General features: G+C 45.8%; 1 protein-coding gene across 2 annotated transcripts; it reads right to left on the reverse strand.

Annotated features, from left to right (window-relative positions):
- Nucleotides 1-234: 234 nt before the first annotated feature.
- On the reverse strand, nucleotides 235-23,857 carry LOC122701628 (salivary acidic proline-rich phosphoprotein 1/2-like). Of its 2 annotated transcripts, none has more exons than XM_043914778.1 (2): nucleotides 21,607-23,857; nucleotides 235-1,522 (listed from the first exon to the last, which is right to left on the reverse strand). In XM_043914778.1, the coding sequence occupies exons 1-2, from the start codon at nucleotides 21,647-21,649 to the stop codon at nucleotides 1,092-1,094; spliced, it is 474 nt and encodes a 157-aa protein (XP_043770713.1). In that variant the 5' UTR covers nucleotides 21,650-23,857; the 3' UTR covers nucleotides 235-1,091. The 2 variants fall into 2 exon arrangements, with proteins under 2 accessions (XP_043770713.1, XP_043770712.1); XM_043914777.1 differs by lacking the exon at nucleotides 21,607-23,857 and adding an exon at nucleotides 20,825-21,558.

Consider the following 23,857-nt stretch of genomic DNA (forward strand, 5'->3'; position numbering starts at 1 on the left):
TTTCAGGAGTTCCTAAGATTTCCAGGTTTCCAATCCCCAATCCTAGATTGATATCTGTCAGGAATTTGGAAATTAGGCCAGAGAAACTGAATGAACATCCTTAAGCAACTCAATGGGATGGAAAACTGGGGAAAGGCCATCTTCCTTGGCCTCCAGGAGGGTTCCATCCAGGAGCTGGTCCAGGGCAGAGCTTCCCTGGTCACCATCCCTCCAAAGGCAGAGGTCTAAGAAGAGGGCACCTCAGGTAGCCAGGGGCTGAGCTTGAAGCGTTGGACTTGGCATAAAATTCCTATGATGTCACAAGTTGCATCTCAATTGCTGGTGCAAATGTTCACTTGCATTCCAGTGAGTATCTGCTCACTTTAGTATAAAAAGTGTTTTATATAATCACCAGGAGAAAAATGGATGCTTCACAAGCAGATGTCCTGTCAGACCAGTGCCCCTCACTCATGTGCCAACAGGAGAAGCGGTGCCCTTGGGCGGGCTGTGGGGTCAGGCAGGCAGACCTGGGTCTGAATGCTGGTTCGGCCACATTCTGGCTGTGTGACTTTGAGCTGGTGCCTTAACCTCTCTGAGACTTAGTTTCTTCTTCTGTAAAATGCTGATAATGAGAACACCAATGGCCCAGGGATGTGGTGAGGATTGAATGAGATCATTCCCATAAATCACAAGGCCTGGCACGGGGTAAGCCCTCAATCAACTGGAGATGTCGACATTTCCTAGGACAGGGCCAGCAGTGCAGCCAGGCTCCCTCGCCCCGGGCCTTCTCCAGGTGGGGATTTTCCGGTCCGCTGGGGCTGTGCCAGAAGCTTTGGGCGCTCCCCGCCCGCCCAGGTCGGTTTCCTGCGGGGAGGCTGGCCCCGTGGGGAGGTCTTGCTGCAGGTCTTCGGGCGCTGGATGAACCCACCCGCTAGCCTGGCCTCCGGGGAGGCCGGAGGGAGGGAGTGGGGAGGGCATGTGGTCTCCAGGAGCAGAGGGGGCGCGTCCCGGGCTGCCCTTCCCGGGGTGGAGGCCCGGCGCCCCGCCCTCACTCCGGCTGCGATGCGTCCTCCGGCGCTCAACGGGGTCAGATTGTGCCTGGAGCCTTTCCCTCACTTGGGGGGCTGTCGATCCTGCTCTATGCGGGTGTCGGTGGTGAGCCAGACGAGTGCTGTGACCTTAGGTTCGGGGCAGGCTGGGGCCGCGCGCCCCTGATGATCCCACGGTGGCCGTGGAGCTGGGAAGCTCTCTGCGCCCTCGGGGGGAGCGGGTGGGTGGCTGGATCTTGGGGCAGCCAAGGGAAGCCTCAGGGCCTCGCCTTGCCTGGGGAGTCGGCTCACCTCCCCTTCCCTTGGGGGATCGTCCGGGGTGCCCTCGGGGCCTTGCTTCCTCCCCCGGGAGCTCTGGGCTCCGGCGGCGGCGGCCCCGCGGAACTGGGCCGGGCGTTTGTCCGGAGGCCTCTTCTGGGAAGAAGCCGCCTGAGAGGCTCTGTTTTCAGGCCTTTCTCGTGAAGGGCTCTCCTGGTCACCCTCACTCCCGAATCCTGCAGGGAGGAAAGAAGAATCTGTTGTGTTTTCTCCGCAGCCCACCTGAGACTAGGAAGACCCTGCCTTGGGAGCCCTAAATCGAGCAACTTGGTGGACAGTCTGTAACAGACCCATTTCTGACACCGGGCAGGTGAGGCCGGTCCTGTGGGAGCTGTTTCTAAAATCAGATAGAACCAGGCAGCTCTACACTTATTTGCAGCTCTACACTTATTTGCAGCGTGATTTTAGGCAAGTTACATAACTTTTTTACAAAGCCTCAGTTTGTTCAGCGATCAGGTGGGGATAATAGTATGGGAAGCATCTTGGAAGCCACAGGCCGTCAGGAAGGCAGGGCCTGGCACCCCTTTGTTAAACTGGAAAGATCAATATAAACCTGTAAAGGGTAATTCCCTGTTTGTCCAATGGTTAGCACTCTGCAATTTCACTGCCAAGGGCATGGGTTAGAGTCCTGATCAGGGAAGTAAGATTCTACACAAATCTCCAAAAAGAAAAAAAAAAACTCCATATGAAAAGTGTTTTTTTTTTAAAGCATACAACACAGAGAGGAAGGAAGATAGAAAGGGAGAGGAGAGAGGGATGGAGGAAAGGAGGGACTTAAAAGCTCCCTGTACATGGTTGCATGCTTAATCGCTGTCATGTCTGACTCTTCAGGACCCCATGGACTGTAGCCCGCCAGGCTCCTCTGTCTATGGGATTTTCCAGGCAAGAATGCTGGAATGGACTGCCATTCCCTTCTCCAGGGGATCTTCTGGTCCAGGGATGGAACCTGGGTCTCCTATACTGCAGGTGGATTCTTTACCATCTGAGCCACCAGGGAAGCCCAAGAAGCTCCACAAGTAACAGGAAAATCTTTACCGTGAGCAGGCGCTGGGGCTAATGAATGGTCAGCTCAGGTTTGCCTATTTAGAACAGTCTAACCTGGTCCTATGTCTGACCGGAACTTGCAGCCTTAGCTGATTCTGAGACAGTTGCCTTTTTCTTTTGGATCGAGTAGGATTACCCAAACTCCAAGAAGGTATAAAAATAATAACTGATAGAATTACTGAAACTCTAGAAACGTATAAAACTGGAACCTCAAGAAGGTGTCAGAATAAGGACAAGAAAAAGTTAAATCCATAGTCTTAGCCCTTTTATAACCCTACTTGATGGTGGATTTTTTAAAAAATATTTATTTATTTTATTTATTTATTTGGCTGTTCCCAGCCTTAGCTGCAGCATGTGGGATCAAGTTCCCTGACCAGGGATTGAACCCTGGCCCCCTGCATTGGGAGCACAGAGTCTTAGCCTCTAGACCACCAGGGAAGTCCCGATGGTGGATTTTTTAGGCAAGTGGCATGTGGGTTCCTTCTGGACCAGAGATCAAACCCATGACCCCTGCATTGGCTGGCAGATTCCTAACCACTGGGCCACCAGGGAAGTCCTGATGATGGGTTTTAATAAATTCTGTTGTTATTGTATTTGTGTATCCTTAAAGCATATGAAGTAATCAAAAGAATCTTTTGATACTGAATTTGTATTTGCAGTTTAAATTAGTTAAGATAATTTAATTGGTTAAATTTATAATCAAAGCCTAAATCCCCCATAAAAAAATGGCTTTCAGATTTTTCCTTTTTTTGTTTAATGGAGTCTAATAAATTGAGCATTAAAGTAGTGGATATTTTTGCCAGCCCAGAAGCCTCCTGAAATATGAAGTAATCTCATCATGCAGCTTGTTCCCCAACCAGGGATTGAAACCCGGGCCACACCAGTGAAAGCCTGGAATCCTAACTACTAGGCCACCAGGGAACTTCCTGGTTCTTACTTCACTTTAAAGGAGAAAATGTAGATAAAACACTTGCCACAGGGCCTGCAATCTAGGACGCTTTCAGATCCAGTTCAGATGCTAATTTATTGGAAAGGGAAGAGGTTGGTAGCAGGAGCAGAGGCCAGAGAGACAGAACACAGTGAGGAACTATCACAGGCATGCTGTCATAGGTGGCTATTCAGTTATTCAGCAAACACTAACTGTGGGCCAATAAGGTGCCAGGCATTGGAGATACCCTGGTGAACAAGACAAAGCCTACCATCTTTCCTCCTTCCAAGTCCCACTGGCCATCTCTTTCTTGTAGCCACAAACTACTCACTACCACCCTTTTCCCTGCAGGTCATCCCTATGAATACATATCTGCGTGCATGCTAAGTTGCTTCAGTTATGTCTGACTCTTTGCCACCCCGTGGATGGTAGCCTGCCATGCTCCTCTGTCCATGGGATTCTCCAGGCAAGAATACTGGAATGGGTTGCCATTTCCTTCTCCAGGGAATCTTCCTGACCCAGGAATTGAACCCAATCTCCTGCATTGGCAGCAGGAATATTTTTTTACCACTGGGCCACCTGGGAAACCCTTTCTATGAATACAGCTAAGACATTCTGCTTGGCCTCTTCCCTGTCCCAGATTGGGCCACTGGGCTCACCAGAGAGTAACCCTGGCTTTGATGCAAGAGGCAGAGAGCAAAGGCCTCGATTCAGGGCATAGACACTCAGCTAATTTCCACTAAGTGGTTAGGAGCATGGGCTTTGCATCAATCAGATAGCATAGATCTGAGTTCTGACTCAGCTTCTTTTCATCCTTAACTTTGGGCAAGTAACCAGGCCTCAGTTTCCTTGTCTGTCTTGTGGGGATAATAATGTAATGCCTAATTGATAGGGTTCCTGTGAAGGTTAAATGAGGTTATGTATATATACGAGTGTGTGTGCGTGCATATTGTGCTTATATATCCTATCTATATATACATAGATATGGGCTCTGAGTAACAGTGGCTTCTGTTTTTACCTTAATATTGCTGACTTCAGGGTTTGTTCCTTGGAAGTTCTTGGCTATTTACTTAGATATGACCAAATAGTTTAGATCCAACCAGTAGATAAAACAATTTTTTTTCCTGAGTACTAATTCATCACCCTATTCAGGTCAACTGATGACCATCTTATTTTGTATTTCCCCCAAGTCATCAACAGATAAAAATAAGCCAGTGGAACTTCTCTGGTGGTTGGGAATCTGCCTGCAGATGCATGGGACACGGGTTTGATCTCTGGGCCGGGAAGATCCCACCTGCTGCAGAGCAACTAAGCCCGTGAGCTACAACCAATGAGGCTGTGTGCCCTAGAGCCTGTGTTCTGCAACAAGAGAAACTACTGCAATGAGAAGCCCATGCACCACAACTAGAGAAAGCCCTCAAACAACAACAAAGACCCAGTGCAGCCAAAAATTAAATAAATAAAAATTTAGAAAAAAAAACAGTGAAGAATGTCATAAAGAAGTGTTCTGGGAAAAAAATATCTCTATAGACAACAGCTAGTGTGGGCAAGTGGTTGGGAAGTACAGTGTATCTGATGCCACTGGGATTAGGGCCACTGCTCATAGCAGTACATGTTGTGTACTGCACAACTCTTGGGGGGGTGCCCCTCACACTGTGGCGAACAGAGATCTGTAGAAGGAAAGGGCACCTTTTTCTCATTCACACCAAGTTGCTAAGAATTTATGGACCAGTTGAGGAGCTGACTGGTCTCTCCAGAGGAGCACATGGCCCACATTTTCTGATCTTTGGTGCCAGGCTAGGATCTAAGAGGGCTTCCCAGGTGGCTCAGTGGTAAAGAATCTGCCTGCCAAGCAGGCGACTTGAGTTGAACCCCTAGGTTACGAAGATCCCCTGGAGAAGGAAATGGTAACCTACTCCAGTATTCTTGCCTGGAGAATCCCCTGGACAGAGGAGCCTGGTGGGCTACAGTCCACGGGGTCACACAGAGTCAGACACTACTTAGAGACTAAACAACAACAAGGATCTAAGAAGCCTCTGGCAGAGGGGGACGGCTTTCTTTCAAGGTCAAGATGGGGATTCCTGTCTGGTAGGCAGAATTCTAAAGATAACCCTCTAAAATTCCTGTGCCTTCGTTTTTCAATCAGATGCTAATCTAGGTACTGCTGTGAAGGGATTTTTGGAGGTGTAATTAAAGATCCAAGTCAGCTGAGGTTAAGATATAGAGATTATCAACCCATCAGGTAGCTGTTTAAGAAAGTTTTCTCCAGCAGGTGGCGGAAGAGGAAGTCAGAGATGTGAAGCATGAGGGGGACTGGAGCCCTTGCTGGCTTGCTGATGAAGGGACCCGTGTGATGAGGAATGCAATGGCCTTTTTTTTGTCCCTGTGGGATCTTAGTTCCCTGCCAAAGGATCCAACCTAGGCCCCATACAATGGAAGCGTGGAGTCCTAACCACTGGACCGCCAAGGAATTCCCTGTGGTGGCCTCTGGAAGAGCTGATACCCAGCCTCCACTCGACAGCCAGCATGGAGACATCCTACACTGTAAGGAGCTGAATTTGGCCAACAAATGGAACTCACATGGAAGTGGATTTGTCCCCACAGCTTCTAGTTAAGAGCCCACCTCAGTCAGCAACTTGACTTGGGCCTTATGAGACCCTAGGCTTCCCTGATAGTTCAGTTGGTAAAGAATCCACCTGCAATGCAGGAGACCCTGATTCGATCCCTGGGTTTGGAAGATCCCCTGGAGAAGGGTAAAGGCTATCCACTCCAGTATTCTAGCCTGGAGAATTCCATGGACTCTATAGTCCATGGGGTTGCAGAGTCGGACATGAATGAGCCACTTTCACTTTATGAAACCTTAAGCTGAGAACCCAGCCAAGCCCATAGTCTCTGATCAACAAAAATGTGAGATAATAAATGAGTCTCACTTTAAACTCTAAGTTTGGGCTCATTTGTTACGGAGCAAAGGAAAATGAATACACTTGGTTTCGTGAAAGAACCTGGCCAGAGGGATCTCCCTAGTGGTCTAATGGTTAAGACTTTGCCTTCCAACGCAGGGGGTGCAGTTCAGTCCCTAGTGGGGAAGCTAAGATCCCACAAGCCTGGAGGCCAAGAAACCAAAACATAAACCAGAAGTAGTATTGTAATAAATTCAATGAAGACTTTAAAAATGCTCCACATAAAACAAACAAACAAACAAAACTTTAAAAAAAGAGCCTGACTAAAGAGGTGGGAATCCTTTCAAGGACTCCCTCTTTTCCACCTTCCTTAGAAAAGAGCTTCCCTTGTGGCTCAGCTGGTAAAGAATCCGCCTGCAATGTGGGAGACCTGGGCTTGATCCCTGGGTTGGGAAGATCCCCTGGAAAAGGGAAAGGCTACCCACACCAGTATTCTGGCCTGAGTCCATGGGGTTGCAGAGTTGGACATAACTGAGCCACTTTCACTTTAGGAAAGAGAAATGTATCTATATTCCAGTTTCTTGATGTTTTTCCACTTGGGAGTTCTGCTTTACTCCTCTATAGACCAGGTTTTACAAGGGGAGGCCTGTCATGGTCCCGTCCTCCCAATGATGGTGGATGGATAAATCATGAATTCTGGGGTTTAGTAACATGGCCTAGAACTCAGGAAGAGGGGCGTCACGGGGGCTCCCTCTTTTCCCCCTGACATACAGCCCCGGAAGAGCCTCTCTAGTCTGCTCACCTCTGAGGACCTGGAATGGAGCTGCAGAGGTAGACGGACTGGAGAAGATGGCTGCCGGCACGCGAGGAGCCGTCAGTGAGGTTTCCTCTTCTTTATGTCTTAGCAGCAGGATAAGGGTCTTCAAATGTGTTCAGTACTGGTTCCTAAAGGCTGAATTATGCACCCCCCTCAAATTCATGTGCTGAAATCCTAACACCTGCTACTTCAGAATGTGAATCTGTTGGGAGAAGGGTCTTTTAAGAGGTAATGAAGTTAAAATAAGGTCATTAAGGAGGACCCTAGTCCAATATGACTGGTATCCTTCTGAGAAGAGGAGATTAAGCAACTTCCCTGGTGGTCCAGTGGTTAAGACTCCCTGTTTCCACTGCAGGGGCCATGGGTTTGATCCCTGATCAGGGAACTAGGATCCCACATGCAAAGTTCAGTTCAGTAGCTCAGTCGTGTCCGACTCTTTGCAACCCCATGAACCGCAGCACGCCAGGCCTCCCCGTCCATCACCAACTCCTGGAGTTTACTCAAACTCATGTCCATCGAGTCGGTGATGCCATCCAGCCATCTCATCCTCTGTCGTCCCCTTCTCCTCCTGCCCCCAATCCCTCCCAGCATCAGGGTCTTCTCCAATGAGTCAACTCTGCATGAGGTGGCCAAAGTATTGGAGCTTCAGCTTCAGCATCAGTCCTTCCAATTAACACCCAGGACTGATCTCCTTTAGGATGGACTGGTTGGATCTCCTTGCAGTCCAAGGGACTCTCAAGAATCTTCTCCAACACCACAGTTCAAAAGCATAAATTCTTTGGCACATGCATATGGTATGGCCAAATAATAAATAAACAAAACAAATTCATGACACAGACACACAGAAGGAAGGTTACGCAAGGACATAGGGAGAAGATGGCCCTCTGGAAGCCAAGAAGAGGGGCTTAGGAGAAACCAACCCTGCTGACACTTAGATCTCCGGCTTCTGGCCTCTAGAATTGTGAGAAAATTGGAGACCTCCCTGGTGGTCCAGTGGTTAAGACTTCCTGCTTCCACTGCAGGGGACACGGGTTTGATGCCTGGTTGGGGAACTAAGATCCCACATACCTTGCCACATCACCAATAAATAAATAAAGCTGTGAGAAAACAAATTTCTGTGGTTTCAGTCCACAGTCTGAGGTACTTTGTTATGGCAGCCCAACCAAACTAAATACCCTGGCCTATTCAGGAGAACATTGCTCTCTTATACTACTTGCCTCTGTTTGAGAGTGGAGAAAGCGATGGCACCCCACTCCAGTACTCTTGCCTGGAAAATCCCATGGACGGAGGAGCCTGGTGGGTTGCAGTCCGTGGGGTCGCCAAGAGTCGGACACGACTGAGTGACTTCACTTTCACTTTTCACTTTCATGCATTGGAGAAGGAAATGGCAACCCACTCCAGTGTTCTTGCCTGGAGCATCCCAGGGATGGGGGAGCCTCATGGGCTGCCCTCTATGGGGTCGCACAGCTTTGGACACGACTGAAGCGACTTAGCAGCTGTTTGAGAGAAGCTAAAATGCTGTTCTGAGTGGTCAGAGGAAATAAACTCATGAACAGCTAAAGAGAAGCTAACAAACTACTGAAGAGGACTAAGAAACCAACTATGGATGGAGGTTCGTGACATTGTACAGGAGACAGGGATCAAGACCATCCCCATGGAAAAGAAATGCAAAAAAGCAAAATGGCTGTCTGAGGAGGCCTTTCAAATAGCTGTGAAAAGAAGAGAAGCAGAAAGCAGAGGAGAAAAAGAAAGATATTCCCATTTGAATGCAGAGTTCCAAAGAATAGCAAGGAGAGACAAAAAAGCCTTCCTCAGCAATCAATGCAAAGAAATAGAGGAAAGCAACAGAATGGGAAAGACAAGAGATCTCTTCAAGAAAATTAGAGATACCAAGGGAACATTTCATGCAAAGATGGGCTCGATAAAGGACAGAAATGGTATGGACCTAACAGAAGCAAAAGATATTAAGAAGCGGTGGCAAGAATACACAGAGGAACTGTACAAAAAAGATCTTCACGACCCAGATAATCACGATGGTGTGATCACTCACCTAGAGCCAGACATCCTGGAAATGTGAAGTCAAGTGGGCCTTAGAAAGCATCACTACGAACAAAGCTAGTGGAGGTGATGGAATTCCAGTTGAGCTATTTCAAATCCTGAAAGATGATGCTGTGAAAGTGCTGCACTCAATATGCCAGCAAATTTGGAAAACTCAGCAGTGGCCACAGGACTGGAAAAGGTCAGTTTTCATTCCAATCCCAAAGAATGCTCAAACCACTGCACAATTGCACTCATCTCGCACGCTAGTAAAGTAATGCTCAAAATTCTCCAATTGCTTCAGCAATACGTGAACCGTGAACTTCCAGATGTTCAAGCTGGTTTTAGAAAAGGCAGAGGAACCAAAGATCAAATTGCCAACATCCACTGGATCATGAAAAAGTAAGAGAGTTCCAGGAAAACATCTATTTCTCCTTTATTGACTACACCAAAGCCTTTGACTGTGTGGATCACAACAGACTGTGGAAAATTCTGAAAGAGATGGGAATACCAGACCACCTGACCTGCCTCTTAAGAAACCTGTATGCAGGTCAGGAAGCAACAGTTAGAACTGGACATGGAACAACAGGCTGATTCCAAATAGGAAAAGGAGTATGTCAAGGCTGTATATTGTCACCCTACTTGTTTAACTTATATGCAGAGTACATCATGAGAAACGCTGGGCTGGAAGAAGCACAAGCTGGAATCGAGATTGCCGGGAGAAATATCAATAACCTCAGATATGCAGATGACACTATCCTTATGGCAGAAAGTGAAGAGGAACTAAAAAGCCTCTTGATGAAAGTGAAAGAGGAGAGAGAAAAAGTTGGCTTAAAGCTCAACATTCAGAAAACTAAGATCATGGCATCTGGTCCCATCACTTCATGGCAAATAGATGGGTAAACAGTGGTAACAGTGTCAGACTTTATTTTTTTGGGCTCCAAAATCACTGCAGATGGTGACTGCAGCCATGAAATTAAAAGACGCTTACTCCTTGGAAGGAAAGTTATGACCCACCTAGATAGCATATTAAAAAGCAGAAAAAGAAAGAAAAAAGAAATAAAAAGCAGAGACATTACTTTGCCAACAAAGGTCCGTCTAGTCAAGGCTATGATTTTTCCAGTGGTCATGTATGGATGTGAGAGTTGGACTGTGAAGAAAGCTGAGCACCAAAAAATTGATGCTTTTGAACTGTGGTGTTGGAGAAGACTCTTGAGAGTCCCTTGGATTGCAAGGAGATCCAACCAGTCCATCCTAAAGGAGATCAGTCCTGGGTGTTAATTGGAAGGACTGATGCTGAAGCTGAAACTCCAATACTTTGGCCACCTCATGCGAAGAGTTGACTCATTAGAAAAGACCCTGATGCTGGGAGGGATTGGGGGCAGGAGGAGAAGGGGACGACAGAGGATGAGATGGCTGGAAGTCAAGTCGGTCCATCACCGACTCGATGGACATGAGTTTGAGTAAACTCCAGGAGTTGGTGATGGGCAGGGAGGCCTGGCGTGCTGTGATTCATGGGGTCACAAAGAGTCGGACATGACTGAGCGACTGAACTGAACTGAACTGAAGAAAGCAAAGGAGAGACGACAAAGCTGGACTCCTGAATGAAATGGCTCCAACTGAAGTAAGACTGATTGAGGAAGATTATTAAAAGAAGGGCCATAATGGACTTCCCTGGTGGTCCAATGGTTAAGACTCACGCTCCCAATGAAGGGGGCCCGGGGTTCAATCCCTGGTCAAGGAACGAGATTCTCCATGCTGCAACAAAGCACCCACATGCTGCAAATAAGACCCGGTGCAAAAAATAGAAGGGCTATAAGGACTCAGATTTCTTGTCACCCATTTTCCAATTCTGTTCCTTTCAAGTTCCTGACCAGCCAGCCAAACCTTAGCAACCACCCATCAATTAATACAGGTCCATACTTCTGATCATTTCACCCACCAGACATAGTGAAGAGCCAAAGACACTGCTCAAAGTTCTGTCCACTGTGAGGATTTTTCTGCACTAGCATCCTTCAGGTTTACCCAGCTGGTGGGGGGAGCTGTGGCTGCCCACTGACAGCTCATAACAGCCAGAGTCACCCGTAAACAGGCGTGCATCTTTTCTTCATCAGTCAGCTGGGTGTAAGGGACACCCCAGAAAGGCACAGCCAGTGATGGAGGGAGAGATCTTGCAACAGAAACCACCTGCTCCTGTAAATGGCTCGTAACTTCTGGACCTTTCCAAGGTTGGTCTCTTATCTCAGGTGATGACAGATTGCTGCTGTGGACACCCAACCTCACGGTTGGGCTGGTCAGACAACACCCTTTCATGATGAGTATCTCAGATTGCTTGGTCACCCAGTATCTGCTGGCTACATGTTCAGTTCCTACCACGTCCCAAGAGCAAGCCAGAGACTGTTTCTTTTTTAAGTTATAGAGTTTAAAAACATATTTATTTATTTGCTTTGGGTCTTAGATCTAGTTCCCTGACCAGGGATCGAACCCAGGTCCCCTGCATTGGGAGCTTGGAGTCTTAGCCACTGGACCACCTGGAAGTCCCTTAAGCTACAGATTTTTCAAGATATGTATTTGGCTCCATCAGGTGCTGTGCAACGGACTCTTGAGTTATGGCACATGGGCTCCAGAGTGCGTGGGCTCAGTAGCTCTGCTGCATGTGGGATCTTAGTTACCCTGACCAGGGATTGAACCTGTATCCCCTCACAGCCAGGCTGATTCTCAACCACTGGACCACCAAAGAACTCCTCAGAGACTGTTTCTGAAAAGTAGAACAGTTGTCTACAGGAAAGAGCCTACACTTATCGAAAATCCTGTGAGTCTGTGCTTTGATTCTGCTCTTGGTGCTTGCTGGAAAGTCACTGGCTTTGCTGGATCATAGGTACAGAGACAGGGCACCTTGAAAGTGTTATAGAACCTTCTCTTGCCCTGCTCTCTACTCAAAACTGGCACCTCTCAGGGGGCTTTACTGACGAGCTACATTGCCTCCAAAATCCATACATGCCTACCAAGCACTGTTCCTCTATGAGGGGGAGTAGGTTGTATGAGGAGCAACCTTCTTTCACCTTGGAGGAGAAATCTTTACATACTCCAGGCCACTGAATCTCCAGAAACCTCACTGGAGTGACAGTCCCCTGAATCTTTTTTTTTTTTTTTTTGACTGTGCTGGGTCTCCATTACTACACGTGGGCTTTCTCTAGTTGTGACGAGCGGGGTCTACTCTCTCGTTGTGGTGTGAGAGCTCCTCATTGTAGTGGTTTCTCTTGTTGCAGAGCATGGATCCCAGAGCACAGGCTTCAGTGGTTGTGGTGCAGGGGCTTAGTTGCCCTGCAGCATGTTGAATTTTCCCAGACCAGGGATTGAACTCATGTCCCCTGCATTAGCAGGTGGATTCTCAACCACTGAACCACCAGGGAAGTACCCCCTGAGCCTTTAGAGGGCATTTATCTCCCACCTTCTAGTTTGCATATGTCTTATTAGGACAATTAAGGTACTTGTTACTTGCTGCTCATCAGATCTAATAATGTTCTCAATATAGTGGACCAGTGTGGTGGTCTGTGGGATGTTAAGATGATTGAGATCTTTGTAGACTATATTACAGCAGATCAGAATTGACAGATCCCTGGAGCATCCTGAAGATATACAGTGGCGTTGCCAGCTAAAAAGGAAACTGCTCTGGTGGACCTTGCATGTTGGTATGGAGAAAAAGCCAAGTCGCTAGTCAATTACCAAATACCAAGGGAAAGGCACTAAATCTGGGACAGCAACTGCAATTGGAATCATCACCTGATTCAGTTCATGCTGGTCCACAGTCATTCTCCATCTGACTTCTGAACAGGCCAGACTGGCGGGATAAATGGGTATGTTATATGTCTCACTACCCCAGCTTCTTTCAGTTCTTTGGCATGAATTTCTGCACTTCTCCCAGGGATGTGGTATTTTTACTGGTTTGTTGTCTTTGTAGCAAGTGGGACTTTCACTTAGCCTGTCTTGCTATATTGGTCCCCAGTCTGTGGTTCAGAGAGACTATGTGGGGATTCTGCCACTATGACAGTTTTCAAGTTACTGCCTCTCAGCTCCAAATTCACGCTTTAGTATTTGCTCTGAGATACTGAACTGGACTATGTACACGTTTCTCCTTGCAGTGAACACGATGTTAAGCTTTGTCAGTAGAGGGCGCTGGAGGGACATTGAAAGAGGAAGGAGATGCTCTTCCTGGTTCTGGTACTGTTGAGGGTCTTTTCTTGCTCCTGTTGCAGTTTTGCATGGGCACATGTATGTGGGCACATCCAGTGGTTCCCTGCCTTAGAGGTGAGAGTGAGGAGTCCTTTGATGAGCTCACAGCTCCCAACTTGCAACCACATTGCCTTACCTCTCTCTCTACCTCTGTTCAGACACCGCTGACCCCAGACCACATGCTGCCTTTGCAGTGACTGGACTCAGCGCTTGGACTCCTCTTGTACACCACCAGTCCTGACCCTCACACAGCTTTCTCTCACACTGATCTGCAGAGCATGCTTTTTCCAACACTTGACAACGGGAGCAGGCTGATTTTCTCCAGCACTGTTCTTACCAAGCTCACTTTCTCCAATGTTGACAGGGCTTGATTCCTTTATCAGTGCCGCTTTCTCCAGCACCTGGCTCTCACTGGGTGTATATTCTCTACCACATGACTCCACAGTGGCATGACTTTCTACTGTGCTGACCCCTGTACTGACAAAGCTCTCCAGCACCTGGCTCCTGTAGAGAACACCTCCTGCGATCTTGGTTCTAGCAACGCTCCATGATTACAGCTTCGCCTGACACTCCAGAGGGCTGATTTCCAGGAAGTCACGTAGAAAGGCCGTCAGCAATTTGTCTGCCAGATCCTTTCAAATGAAGTCTGATCTCAGCCTGGTGGGAAAGGGATCTTTCTTGGGCTCTCTACATCAGTCCTAAGGATAGTGGCTGATCTTAATATCTAATTCTGTATTCTTTAGAATTCTCTTTAGCCCTCGTTAGCCATTTCCCTCGGAGAAGGCAATGGCAATCCACTCCAGTACTCTTGCCTGGAAAATCCCATGGATGGAGGAGCCTGGTAGGCTGCAGTCCACGGGGTCGCTAGGAGTCGGACACGACTGAGCGACTTCACTTTCACTTTTCACTTTCATGCATTGGAGAAGGAAATGGCAACCCACTCCAGTGTTCTTGCCTGGAGAATCCCAGGGACGGGGGAGCCTGGTGGGCTGCCATCTATGGGGTTGCACAGAGTCGGACACGACTGAAGCGACTTAGCCGCAGCAGCCATTTCCCTATTATTCCTATCAATAGTTCTTTATGTTAAACTTTCCCATGGTGGCTTCTGCCTCCTGGTTGGACCCTGACTGATACAATAATTGGTTCTGGGAGTGGTTCTAGGAGGAAGACCCACAGAGATGGGATTTTGCAGTGATATGGTCACAACCTTGAGTGCTGAGCTCCAGTCAATGGGAAATGGGATGCTAATAAACCACACTATGCAGTTGCATCGCAGTTAATCAAACTATCACCTGTGGCCGATTGTGATGGGGTACCAACTAAAGCATATGCCTTGGGAGTCCAACTGGCTGCTTCTCCTGGCTCCTATGGCAGTAGTAATAACTCTAGACTGTGTGGTAGGAGGGATTCTTTGCAGTGCACTTGAGTGATTAGAGAGAGAAAATGACAACTGAATTCACTGTCTTAACAAATTTGTTATAGGAAATCTAGGCTATCAATCAGGAAAGAATAGGGTGCAGAAATTTGGAAGGGTGCATCTGGTTAGAATCAAAGGAGACAATATTGAACTCCCAAGTCATTCTGAGTCTCTTTTGCCATTGGAAGTAGCTTGCTCTCCTGTGTCTGATGAAACTAACTTTTCTCTGTTTGAAAACCCTGTGATAACTACCTGGGGCAAATGCCTTGAAAAGGGGTGCTCATTCCACTCAAAATTTGTCTCCCTTGCTACCTATGAGTCTTTCAGTTCAGCTCAGTCATTCAGTCATGTCCGACTCGTTGCAACCCCATGGACTGCAGCATGCCAGGCTTCCCTGTCCATCACCAACTCCCAGAGCTTGCTCAAACTCATGTCCATCGAGTCGGTGAGGCCATTCAACCATCTCATCCTCTGTCATCCCCTTCTGCCTTCAATCTTTCCCAGCATCAGGGTCTTTTCCAAGAAGTCAGTTCTTGCATCTGGAGTATTGGAGTTTCAGCTTCAGCATCAGTCCTTCCAATGAATATTCAGGACTGACTTCCTTTAGGATGGACTGGTTGGATCTCCTTGCAGTCCAAGGGACTCTTAAGAGTTTTCTCCAACGCTACAGTTCAAAAGCATTAATTCTTCAGCGCTCAGCTTTCTTTATAGTTCAACTTTCACATCCACACATGACTACTGGAAAAAACCACAGCTTTGACTAGATGGACCTTTGTTGGCAAAGTAATGTTTCTGCTGTCTAGGTTGATCATAGCTTTTCTTCCAAGGAGCAAGCATCTTTTAATTGCATGGCTGCAGTCACCATCTGCAGTGATTTTGGAGCCCTCCAAAATAAAGTCTTTCATTGTTTCCCCATCTATTTGTCATGAATTGATGGGACCAGATGCCATGATCTTTGTTTTTTGAACGTTGAGTTTAAGCCTTTAACTAGGGTCAAATCTCAACATATTCCAGGGGAACAGGTACACATTATGATCCAGGAAGGAACATCTTATACATTGGAAGAATTGTAATACATTGCTAATATGCTGACAGAAACCTAAGAAGTGCATGAGAATGGGTTTTAAGGGTGTTAGAGCAATGAGGGTAGATTATAACTCTAACTAGAGCCACATTCATTTATGGGTATATTTCCTAAAGATCCCAGATTTAATGTGCTAAGAAGTTGGCACTAAGAAATTACTTGGTCAGCTAACTGAATTTTGGACTTAATAGCAGCCTACACTTAGTGAGGTCAAGATGCTACAGTGTTCCTGGCATCACATAGAAGAGAGAATCTAAAGGTTTAGTGTGATAGATTAGATTTATCAAGTGCAATCTGTCAACTGTATTCAGTGAGAGGACCCAGAAGATAATTTCTTTGCTAAAGCATTGAAGGGAGCACCTCCATGCTTTAAGTAATTATTCTCTTTTGTAGGCCAGGTATGACTATAGAGGATATCACTATTTGAGGAGGGGCTCCCTAATATCAGTGGGTATGATGGGATCTGGGCTTTCCTGGTGGCTCAGACCATAAAGAATCTGCCAGCGATACAGAAAACCTGGGTTCGATCCCTGAGTCAGAAAGATCCCTTGCAGAAGGGAATGGCTACCCACTCCAGTATTCTTACCTGGAGAATTCCATGGATAGAGGAGCCTGTTAGGCTACAGCCATGGGGTTGCAAAGAGTCAGACATGATTGAGCAACTAATACACACATGAGGGGATCCAGACAAGGTAGACACATCAATTGTAAAGGGCAGCACGGACCACCAGGCAATCTGATTTCTTGGCTAGCAGAGATCTTTGGCAATGGTACTTGATCATAGTTCCTAGGAATGAAATAGATTGGAAACCTACTCCATTATTGTTGGATATGTTTCCTTTCTGATCTTCTGTCTGGTTATTTTATCCATTGTCAAAAGTACAGTATTGAAGTCTTCAACAATTATTACTGAATTGTCTATTTCTTCCCTCAGTTTTGTCAATTTTTGTTTCAGGTATTTGGGGGTTCTGTTTTTAGGCACCTATATGCTTATAATTATTAAGTCTTCTAGATAGGTCAACCTTTTTATTATCATAAAATATCTTTTGTCTCTAGTAACAAGTTTTGTTTTGAATTCTGTTTTGTCTAGTAGTTAGCATCGCCACTCCACATCTCTTACAGTTACTCCTGTATATCTTTTTCTATCTTTTTAGCTTCAACCTATTTATGTCATTGATTATAATGATATCATATAGTTGGATCATGTTGGGGTTTTTAAATTAAGATTTAAAAAATCTGCCAAATCTCTATCTTTTGACTTCAGTGTTTATTTACACTTAATGTAATTGTTAACAGATAGGATTTACATTTGTCATTTTACTATTTGTTATCTATATGCCTTTCACTTTTTGTTCCTGTTCACTACTGCTTTCTTTTTGTGTTAAATATTTTCTAGTATTCCATTTTAATTCCCTTGTTTCTTTTAGTCTATTCTTTTGAGTTACTTTTTCAGTGGTTTCCTTGGGGATTAAAATTACCATCTCTACACAGTTCTCATCTCTCCTTCTAGGACTCTCATTATGTGTATATTAGTACACCTGATGATATCCCACAGGTCTCTGGGGACACTATTCATTTTTTTTTTTTTAATTCTTTTTTCTTTCTGTTCCTCAGACTGTGTAACCTCAATTGACCTGTCTTCAATTGTATTGATTGTTCTGCCAAGTCAAATCTGCTACAGAGCCCTGTTAGCTGAATCTTTCTTTTCAGTTGTATTTTTGTATTGTTAAGCTCCAGAACTCCTATTTCTATTTGATATATATGTGTGTATGTATGTGTCTCATAATTATTTTGTTGTTGAAAATGACATCTCTTTTTTTGGCTGCACTATGTGGCTTGCAGAATTTTTTTTTCTTTAATAATTTTTATTTTTTTGGCATGTGGAATCTTAGTTCCCTGACCAGGGATTGAACCTGTGCCCTCTGCGTTGGGAGTACCAAGTTTTAACCACCTGACTACCAGGGAAGTCCTGGCTTGTGGGATTTTAACTCTTCAACCAGAGATTGAACCCAGGCCCTCAGCAGTGAAAGCATGGAGTCCTAACCACTGGATTGTCAGAGAATTCCCAATGATGACATCTTAAATATTATAATGTGGCAACTCCAAAAGACAGATTCTACCCCTCCTCAGGCTTTGTTGTTGTTCTTGAAGCTATTTATGAACTTTCCTAGATTAATTCTGTAAAGACTGTTCTTTGTGCATGGCCACTAAAGTCTGTGCTCAATTAACTTGCTTAGTGGTCAGCTAATGATTGGACAACTGATGCCTTCAACTAGTAAATTTCCTAGTCTTTTCTGAGGGACTGTGTGTATGTGTGCAACACTGCTTTAACTTCCACTTCTTGCTTGCACAGAGCATTAAGGTCAGCTAGAGGTGAGAGTTTAGGGTCTTCTCGGGTCTTTTCTACACATGCTTGTGACCTTCTAGGGATACCCAGGAATATGCCAGAGCTTCTCAAAGCCCTCTATGAATATTTCATTCCCTAGTTTTTCCTTTTGAACTTTTTTGGTTCAGCTTCTCTTTAAAAAAGTTTTTATTTTTTATTATATTGGCTGTGCCACATGGTTTACAGGATCTTAGTTCCCACAACCAGGGATTGAACCCGTGTCCCCTGCGCTGCTATGGAAAGTTGGGTTCAGATGCCAACTCCTGGGCCCATCGGGGATTTGAAAGGAAAGTGGGGTGTGGCATTTGCTCAGAAGGGACTTTACTTAGAAGAAACTGCAGCTGCAGCTGCCTTGTGAATTAGGGGGACACCTCTCTAGTACAAGGTCTTGAATTCCTTAACTGGAATTTCTCCCACCATGGAATTAGACTCTCCCTGGCACCAAAACACACATGCCACATCTCTAGTTATCCAGGCAACACCTCTTGGATTCTTGTGTGCCCTTGAGAGAGAAAGAAAATTCCAACATTGCCTCAGATGGAATTTCTGCTTAGAGTCACAAATTACAGTGTGTGTTTTGTTTTGTTTTGTTTAAACAATTGATTATTTGTTTGAAGGTGCTTCCCAGCTGGTGTAGTGGTAAAGAATCTGCCTGCCAATGCAGGAGATGCAAGAGATGTGGGTTCATTCCCTGGGTTGGGAGGATCCCCTGGAGTAGGAAATGGCAACCCACTCCAGTATTCTTGCCTGGAAAATTCCATGTACAGAGGAGCCTGGCGGGCTACCATCCATGCAGCCCCCAAAGAGTCAGACACAACTGAGCACACACGTACTTTGAAGGTACCCAAAACAACTTAACCAGCTAGGTCCCCACAAGTTTTGGTCTAGTGGCTAGGGTCCTCTTTGAAGTCTGCTAGTCCATTTCTCACCTCAAGTTTTACTTTCAAATTTGGTTAAAAGGTGGTTGTTGGAATTAGACGTTGGGTTAAATCTAGGTTCTGTCACGAGCTGTGTGACCTTGGGACAAGATACCATAGTTAACTTTGCTATACCTGTTTCTTCATCAGTAAAATGATGCACTTCTTCTGAGAAATCGTTAGGAGAGTGAAATGGAATAATAGGGTGGTTTTCTAACTACATCCTGGAAAGCCTCAAATCAGACAATCTAGTGTTTTCCAAACTTCATTCACATCCCATCTTCCCAACCTTCAGACATTCATATACCATTTCTGCTATTTGCTTAATCTTGTCATTTAAAAATAACTTTCAAAATGAAAACACATTTATTCAAGAAGGACACTACCACAAACAGGAACTTACCCTACAGTGGTAAAAAATAAATACAACAATGTCAAAATGATGGTTATCTATGTCAAAGTGATGGTATCTAATTCTCACTGGCTGTGGTTATAAGCCAAAGCTCTGAGCTCAAGGCCTGGACTTTAAGAAAGGGGATTACCCCAGTCATAGAAGGCCTTATATGGCTGTATATGAAATGTCCAGAATAGGCAAATCTATATAGACAGAACATATAACAGATTAGTGATAGTCTAGGGCTGGAGGAGAATGGGATGATTGCTATTGCGTATGGTTTGAGGGTGATGAAAAATGTTCTAAAGCTGACTGTGGTGAGAATTGCACAACTCTGAACATACTTAAAGAATCTATTTTAAGTGGGCAGATTGTATGGTATATGCTGTGGGACTTCCCTGGTGGTCCAGTGGTTAAGACTCCGCACCCCCAATGCCCCTAGGGGGCTGGGGTTTGATCCCTGGTCAGGGAACTAGATCCCACATGCCACAACTAAAGGTCCTGCATGTGGCAACGAAGACCTAAGATCCCAAGTGCCACAATTAAGACCCTGAGGAGCCAGATAAGTAAATATATATATGTGTGTGTGTGTGTGTGTGTGTGTGTGTGTGTGTGTGTATATATATACTTTTTTCTTTAAGAGAGAAAGCTGCTAAATTTTATTTATCTTTTCTCCTTGAGGTAAAGGATGCAAAGATACCTGAACCAGGACCACTATTATAGCTCACTATTACTTAACTCAACCAGATCTTTTACATAACTCAGCCGGATCTGAGTACCACAACTTAGCCAGATCTATGAGTACCACCCCCCATCATCTCCCTGTGGTAAGCTTTTGCCCCTTTATGAAAAGATTCTAGTTGTAAGCACTCAATATTAGTTAATATTCCCCCAAACAGATCTGCCAGTCAAATCGCAAAAACTTGGTTTATATCCTCCCTACTCCGCCACCGTCGTGCATCATGACTGTGGAGAAAATCGCCCTGAACCTCACTTTTCTTGCTTGTAAAATGAGAACATGCTCCCGAAGTTGTAGTAAGGAGGGGAAATATGCTGGACTGAGGATAATGGGGATATAGTAGTTTCCCTGGGGGGTATGTAATTAGAAAAAACCGACTGTGATCGGCTAGTCCCGGGATGCTCAAGCCGGCACTACAGCCATGGAGACTAAAGGCCCAGAGTGCCTCACATGCTGCCCCCGGGAGAAGATGCTGATCAGGAACTCGGAGGAAGGGGACACGTCGGCACGGCTTGGCCTCGGTGACCCTGATCTGCCGCAGCTCGGACAGAGAACCGGCCACACACACACACACACACACACCTTTGCTGGTTCCTCGCAACCCAGGGATCAACCGCGCCCAGAGCATCGGCGCGCCGGAAGTCCGCCCGCGGCCTCTCTAGGATGCCGGGCTCTGCGCTCTGTGCCCTTAACCCTTGCGACGCCGAGGCGCGCTTTCCTGGCTGTCGGCCGTTTGGAAGGCGTGCTGCCCTCCTTTGTTTGCAGGAAGCTTCACCAAAGGCAGTGAGGGGAGCACGGCCTGTGGATCCAATTCTACAGACAAGGCGACTGAAGTCACCCGGCAGCTGAACCAGACCCCTGGTGCCCCATTTAGGGCTATCTTCATTGATTCCAACCACCCCGCTCCAGTTCCCTCACCATATCTTACAATAGATACAGTAAAACCTCAGCTGAGGTTATTATCGATACAACGGACTTTTACTTTCTTTTCTTTGGCACTGCATTTCCTAAATTTCCTATAGTGCTTGCAATCCTATCAGTGATTGTAAAACTTAAAGGTTCGAAATATTATTCACTTTACAAAAATTTGGTGTCTATATAGCTTCTCAGGGTACATGATCTGCACTTGGTTCACTCTGCTCCTGGTATATATATAGTAAGTCCCCTACATACCAACCAGTTCCTTAGGAGAGCTCATTCATAACTCCAATTTGTTCCTAAGTCCAACAAAGTTAGCCTAGGAACCCAACTAACACAATCAGCTACAGTAGTACTGTACTGTACTGTAACAGGTTTTTTTATACTTTTCACACACACAATACATAAAAAACAAACAAAACATTTTTAATCTTAGAGTACAGTACCTTGAAAAGTACAGTACAGCAGCTGGCATCCAGGGGCTGGCATCCAGTGAACAGGCAGGAAGAGTTACTGACTGGAGGAAGGAGAGGAGGTGGGAGATGGTAGAACTGAAGGGTCGTCAGCAATAGGAGACGGAGAGCAAGCTGCAATTTCATTCATGCCTGATGTTGATGGCACAGGTTCTGGTTCCTTGCTGGATTCAATTCTATCTACCCTCTTGGAAAAAAAAAAAAAAAAGTCCAGTGATGGACTGGGCAGTAGCTCTTTTTCTCTCATTATAGATGACCCAGTAGTGCTGGATAGCATCCTGAACAACATTCACGTACCATTCTACGTTCAGGTCCTATGCCTCGAAAACTAAAACTGCCTCCTCAAATAAAATCATCTTGTCATTTCCATCATTGTGAATCACTTCAGTTCTTCTTTTACTTTTTCCTCTTGTCTCTCTTCGTCCTTCCTCTGGGCCTTCAATTCCATCAGGTCTTCATTAGTACAGTACAGTACGATAATTTCTCAAAGGGTTTCAGGAAGTTCCGAGGCAGCTACTATATCTGCACTCGTGGCCTCGCCACTTTTCCATTGTGAAGGTTGACTGTAGCTTTGAACCATGGCTGGCATTGAAGATGCACCCTCTGATTCTTCGCCCTGTTTCTTCTTCAAGCCTTCATAAAGGCTTTTTAGCTTTCTCTTGAATCAGCATTAAGGTGAGCCGGATTTGACACTGATGCTGATCCTGCATCCACACTCTGAGAAGTTTCTCCATCCCCTCCAGCAATTTTCCATGCTTCTCTGACACTATTGTTGACATCATCGGCACAGCAGATTTCACTTCACATGTTCCATGATCTTGTCCTTGTTCTTTAGAATCCTGCTGATGGTTGAATGATTCATGTTTTAAGAATGAGTGACATCTACCATCTTTTCACTTTGCTCCGCTCTCTCAATTATTTTCATTTTTGTTTCCACTGTTATCACTTGGTGCTTCTTAGCAGCTACACTGCTGCTGCTTTTACACTTGCTTCTGGGCATCCTGGGCTTGAAATAAAGATACTGTCCTACTGTACTCTATACAGTACTGTACAGTAAAAGACACCAAAGCACAACCACTCATAGGGGATGCACTGACAGTGTACACCAGACACGTGGACTAACTCACGTGACTGGACATACGAACACGTTTGCATCGTGGAAAGTTCGCAACTTGAAGGTTCTCATGTAGGGGACTTACTGTATATGGAAAAGATAATATTGGCTCCATGTATCAGATGAAACAGCTAAGGTCTAGATAGGGAAATGACTTGCCCAAGATCACACAGTACAAATCACCTGAATCTGGAATACCTCCATTCCTATTCTGTGTCCTGAACCCTTCACATCACCACAGCTGCATCCCAGAGCTGACTGGAGCAACAAAGGAGGGGACAGGCAGAAAAGTCATTGCCAACAGACAAATATAAGAGAACAGAGTAAGTTATTGTGCTCTGTCCTTGCACTTGCCCAGTGCAGGGACCTGGGGGTCACCAACCAGTTACAGCCCTGCCTTCAACTGACGTGGAGAGTTCATCCATTGCTGAGTATGCCAATTCCAGATATGCATTCTGAAACTGGGCAAACAACTACAGGATGGGTTTGGGACCCTCTGAGCCCACTGTGAGAAGGACCTGAGCTAAAACTCAATGGATCATTTGATCTCAGTAAAGTTACGGGTCTCCAAGAGAACACAGAGTTGAATGCTATAGTAGAAATGTAATAGGAAAAGGAGTAGGATTTGCCAATGGAGAAAGGAGATGGTCTTTCGTTCACTGATCACTAACAAACGCCTACTACTTACCAATCACTACAGAAGGCCCTGCAACAGAAATGAACAATGTGGCCTTACTTTAGCACAGGAAGTGAGATGTCAAGTGAAAGAGGAAGTCTGGTGACTAACCCAGAACCTGACCTAGTCTGAGGATCAAAGAACCTCCCTGAAGGAGGAGAGTGCTAAGCCAAGGCCTGAAAGATAGGTAGGCATTGGCCAGGAAGAAAGAGAAGAGGAGGAAGAGAAGGGTTTCTCTGGCAGAGGGAAGAGCGAAGGCTAAGACGGGAACTAGCTTGGTCAGCTTCTGTGTGGTCGTGGGTCAGATGGTAGAGAGCTCAGGCAGAGGGGTGAGAGAGGTGAGTGAGTGGGTGAGTGAAAGTCGCTCACTTGTGTCCAACTCTTTGGGACCCCCATGGACTATAGAGTCCATGGAGTTCTCCAGGCCAGTATAC

The sequence above is a fragment of the Cervus elaphus genome, chromosome 10, assembly GCF_910594005.1.
Source record: "Cervus elaphus chromosome 10, mCerEla1.1, whole genome shotgun sequence".
Classification (NCBI taxonomy): domain Eukaryota; kingdom Metazoa; phylum Chordata; class Mammalia; order Artiodactyla; family Cervidae; genus Cervus; species Cervus elaphus.